Source organism: Babylonia areolata, chromosome 19, assembly GCF_041734735.1.
Source record: "Babylonia areolata isolate BAREFJ2019XMU chromosome 19, ASM4173473v1, whole genome shotgun sequence".
Lineage (NCBI taxonomy): Eukaryota > Metazoa > Mollusca > Gastropoda > Neogastropoda > Buccinidae > Babylonia > Babylonia areolata.
In genome coordinates, this window is record NC_134894.1 from 2,135,474 (window position 1) to 2,139,391 (window position 3,918).

At 49.4% G+C, this 3,918-nt stretch overlaps 1 protein-coding gene across 1 annotated transcript; it reads left to right on the forward strand.

Moving 5' to 3' along the window:
• The first annotated feature begins 245 nt into the window (after positions 1-245).
• On the forward strand, positions 246-1,510 carry LOC143293967 (octopamine receptor beta-2R-like). The gene has a single exon (XM_076605362.1). It carries the CDS (start codon positions 281-283, stop codon positions 1,508-1,510), a length of 1,230 nt encoding a protein of 409 aa, XP_076461477.1. The 5' UTR covers positions 246-280.
• Positions 1,511-3,918: the final 2,408 nt, after the last annotated feature.

Sequence of the window (3,918 nt, forward strand, 5' to 3'; positions counted from 1 at the left end):
ATAATGTATTGCTTCCACTTACCACAGAAAGGATGATGTATTGCTTCCACTTACCACAGAAAGGATAATGTATTGCTTCCACTTACCACAGAAGGGTAGATGCTTTGCTTCCACCTTTAACAGAAGGGTTAATGCTTCGTTTCCACTTCCCACAAATGTCTTTCTTCCATCTAACACAAAAAATGTTAATGTCTTGTTTCCAAAAGTGTTAATGCCTGTGTGTCCGTGTCTCCAGAGGCCGGAGATGCTGACGTGGAGCTACTCTGAGGACCGTGAGGAGATGGTCCACGTGGTCCTGCTGCACAACCTCACCTCCTGGGGGCCGCCCCTGCCCACCAACAACGACCACCACAACCAAAGCAGCGGGCCGGCCCCTCCAGGGGGTGAGGGCGTGACGGGGATGGTGGTGGTGGGGGTGCGGGGCACGGTGATGGCCTGCATCATCCTGGGCGCCGTGCTGGGCAACCTGCTGGTGATCGGCAGCGTGGTGAGGTTCGAGCGGCTGCGGGGCGTGGTGACCAACATGTTCATTGTGTCGCTGGCCTCGGCGGACCTGCTGGTGGCCATCCTCGTCATGCCCTTCAGCGCCAGCGTGGAGCTGAGCGGCCGCTGGATGTTCGGCAGGGTCATGTGCGACTTCTTCAACGCCAACGACGTGCTGTTCTCCACAGCCTCCATCCTGCACCTGTGCTGCATCTCCATGGACCGCTACCTGGCTATCCTCCACCCGCTGCAGTACCCGCTCAAGATGACGCGGCGCCGGGTGGTGCTGATGCTGGTGACCACCTGGGTGTCGTCCATCCTCATCTCCTACATCCCCGTGTACTCCCAGCTGTACACCACGGAGCAGCACTTCCGGGCTCTGGAGCAGGACCCTCAGTCCTGTGTCTTCATCGTCAACAAGGTGTATGCCGGCGTGTCCTCCAGCGTCAGCTTCTGGATCCCCTGCTGCATCATGGTCTTCGTCTACGCCAAGATCTTCCAGGAGGCCCGCAAGCAGGAGAAGTTCGTGCAGAGCAACGCCATGTACATGCACTACTCGCACCACCCCTACGCCACCACGGACCCCGGGGACGCCAAGGGTCAGCTGGCCCGGGACCGCGAGGTGCAGCGCTCAGAGCGGAAGCGCATGAAGCGCGAGCACAAGGCGGCCAAGACTCTGGGCATCATCATGGGCGCCTTCATCCTGTGCTTTCTGCCCTTCTTCACGTGGTACGTGGTGAGCACCATGTGTGGCGCCGCCTGTCCCTGCCCCCCCGTGCTGCGGTCCACGCTCTTCTGGGTGGGCTACTTCAACTCCTGCCTCAACCCGCTCATCTATGCCTACTTCAACAGGGACTTCAGGACCGCCTTCAAGAGACTGCTGCACATCGGGGACCTGCCCTGTCAGTGCGGCACGGGCGACCCGTCCTCCCAGGCTGCCAACACGGGCTGCTCGGAGAACCTGTACCTGAACGCCGTCAATGCGCGGCTGTCCCACAGCTCTCTAGCCGGCAATGGTGGTGTGTAGTCAGGGGGCGGCAGGCTGGGGAGAGACAGAAACCTGGCTTGTCTTGGTGTGTTTGTCTTTGTGTCAGAAACCTGGCTTGTCTTGGTGTGTTTGTCTTTGTGTCAGAAACCTGGCTTGTCTTGGTGTGTTTGTCTTTGTGTCAGAAACCTGGTTTGTCTTGGTGTGTTTGTCTTTGTGTCAGAAACCTGGCTTGTCTTGGTGTGTTTGTCTTTGTGTCAGAAACCTGGCTTGTCTTGGTGTGTTTGTCTTTGTGTCAGAAACCTGGCTTGTCTTGGTGTGTTTGCCTTTGTGTCAGAAACCTGGGTTGTCTTGGGTGTGTTTGTCTTTGTGTCAGAAACATGGGTTTGTCTTGGATGTGTTTGTCTTTGTGCTAGAAACATGGGTTTGTCTTGGATGTGTTTGTCTTTGTGTCAGAAACCTGGCTTGTCTTGGGTGTGTTTGTCTTTGTGCTAGAAACATGGGCTTGTCTTGGTGTGTTTGTCTTTGTGCTAGAAACATGGGTTTGTCTTGGTGTGTTTCTCTTTGTGTCAGAAACCTGGCTTGTCTTGGTGTGTTTGTCTTTGTGTCAGAAACCTGGCTTGTCTTGGTGTGTTTGCCTTTGTGTCAGAAACCTGGGTTGTCTTGGGTGTGTTTGTCTTTGTGTCAGAAACCTGGTTTGTCTTGGGTGTGTTTGTCTTTGTGTCAGAAACCTGGCTTGTCTTGGTGTGTTTGTCTTTGTGTCAGAAACCTGGCTTGTCTTGGTGTGTTTGCCTTTGTGTCAGAAACCTGGGTTGTCTTGGTGTGTTTGCCTTTGTGTCAGAAACCTGGCTTGTCTTGGAGTGTTTGTCTTTCTGCTAGAAACCTGGCTTGTCTTGGTGTGTTTGCCTTTGTGTCAGAAACCTGGCTTGTCTTGGTGTGTTTGCCTTTGTGTCAGAAACCTGGGTTTGTCTTGGTGTGTTTGCCTTTGTGTCAGAAACCTGGCTTGTCTTGGTGTGTTTGCCTTTGTGTCAGAAACCTGGGTTGTCTTGGGTGTGTTTGTCTTTGTGTCAGAAACCTGGCTTGTCTTGGTGTGTTTGTCTTTGTGTCAGAAACCCGGGTTTGTCTTGGTGTGTTTGTCTTTGTGTCAGAAACCTGGGTTGTCTTGGGTGTGTTTGTCTTTGTGTCAGAAACCCGGGTTTGTCTTGGGTGTGTTTGTCTTTGTGTCAGAAACCTGGGTTTGTCTTGGTGTGTTTGTCTTTGTGTCAGAAACCTGGGTTTGTCTTGGTGTGTTTGTCTTTGTGTCAGAAACCTGGCTTGTCTTGGTGTGTTTGTCTTTGTGTCAGAAACCTGGGTTTGTCTTGGTGTGTTTGTCTTTGTGTCAGAAACCTGGCTTGTCTTGGTGTGTTTGTCTTTGTGTCAGAAACCTGGGTTGTCTTGGGTGTGTTTGTCTTTGTGTCAGAAACCTGGGTTTGTCTTGGGTGTGTTTGTCTTTGTGTCAGAAACCTGGGTTTGTCTTGGGTGTGTTTGTCTTTGTGTCAGAAACCTGGGTTTGTCTTGGTGTGTTTGTCTTTGCGTCAGAAACCTGGGTTTGTCTTGGGTGTGTTTGTCTTTGTGTCAGAAAAGTGGGTTTTCTTGGGTGTGTTTGTCTTTGTGTCAGAAACCTAAGTTTGTCTTGGGTGTGTTTTTCTTTGTGTCAAAAACGTGTGTTTGTCTTGAGTGTGTGTTTGTCTTTGTGTCAGAAAAGTGGGTCTGTTTTTTGATGTCAGAATAGTGTGTTTGCCTTTGTGTCAGAAATGTTTGTTTGTCTTTGTGTCAGAAATGTTTGTTTGTCTTTGTGTCAGAAATGTGTGTTTGTCTTTAGGTGTCAGAAATGTCAGCAACGTGTGTTTGTGTTTTGTGTTTGTCTTTGTCAGAAATGTGTGTTTGTCTTTAGGTGTCAGAAAAACATGTGCTTTTTGTGTCAGCAACGTGTGTTTGTGTTTTGTGTTTGTCTTTGTCAGAAATGTGTGTTTGTCTTTAGGTGTCAGAAAAACATGTGCTTTTTGTGTCAGCAACGTGTGTTTGTGTTTTGTGTTTGTCTTTGTCAGAAATGTGTGTTTGTCTTTAGGTGTCAGAAAAGCATGTTTGTCTTACGATGTCAGAAAAGTGTGTCTTTGTGTCTGAAAAGCATGTTTGTAGTTTGGTATCAGAAAAGCGTTTTTCTTGTGGTGTCGGAAAAGTGTGGGTTTTTTGTTTTTTTTTTTGTTTTTGTTTTTTTTTAATGACAAAACATGTGGATCTGCTTTCGTGGTGACATTAATGTTTTGTTCGGTGAGCAAAGCGTGTTTTAAGCAGTGGTGATAGAAGCGCTAATTCCCCCTTTATTTGCATCTTTTTCATCTCCAGAAAGCCACACTGGATACTGTAACTGTGCTGTGCTCTGGAGACAACTGGGCGATAAAATTCCATCT

What these genes read in the sequence shown, in the direction of transcription:
- LOC143293967 (XM_076605362.1), top strand. Translation starts at nt 281, where the DNA reads ATGGTCCACGTGGTCCTGCTGCACAACCTCACCTCCTGGGGGCCGCCC.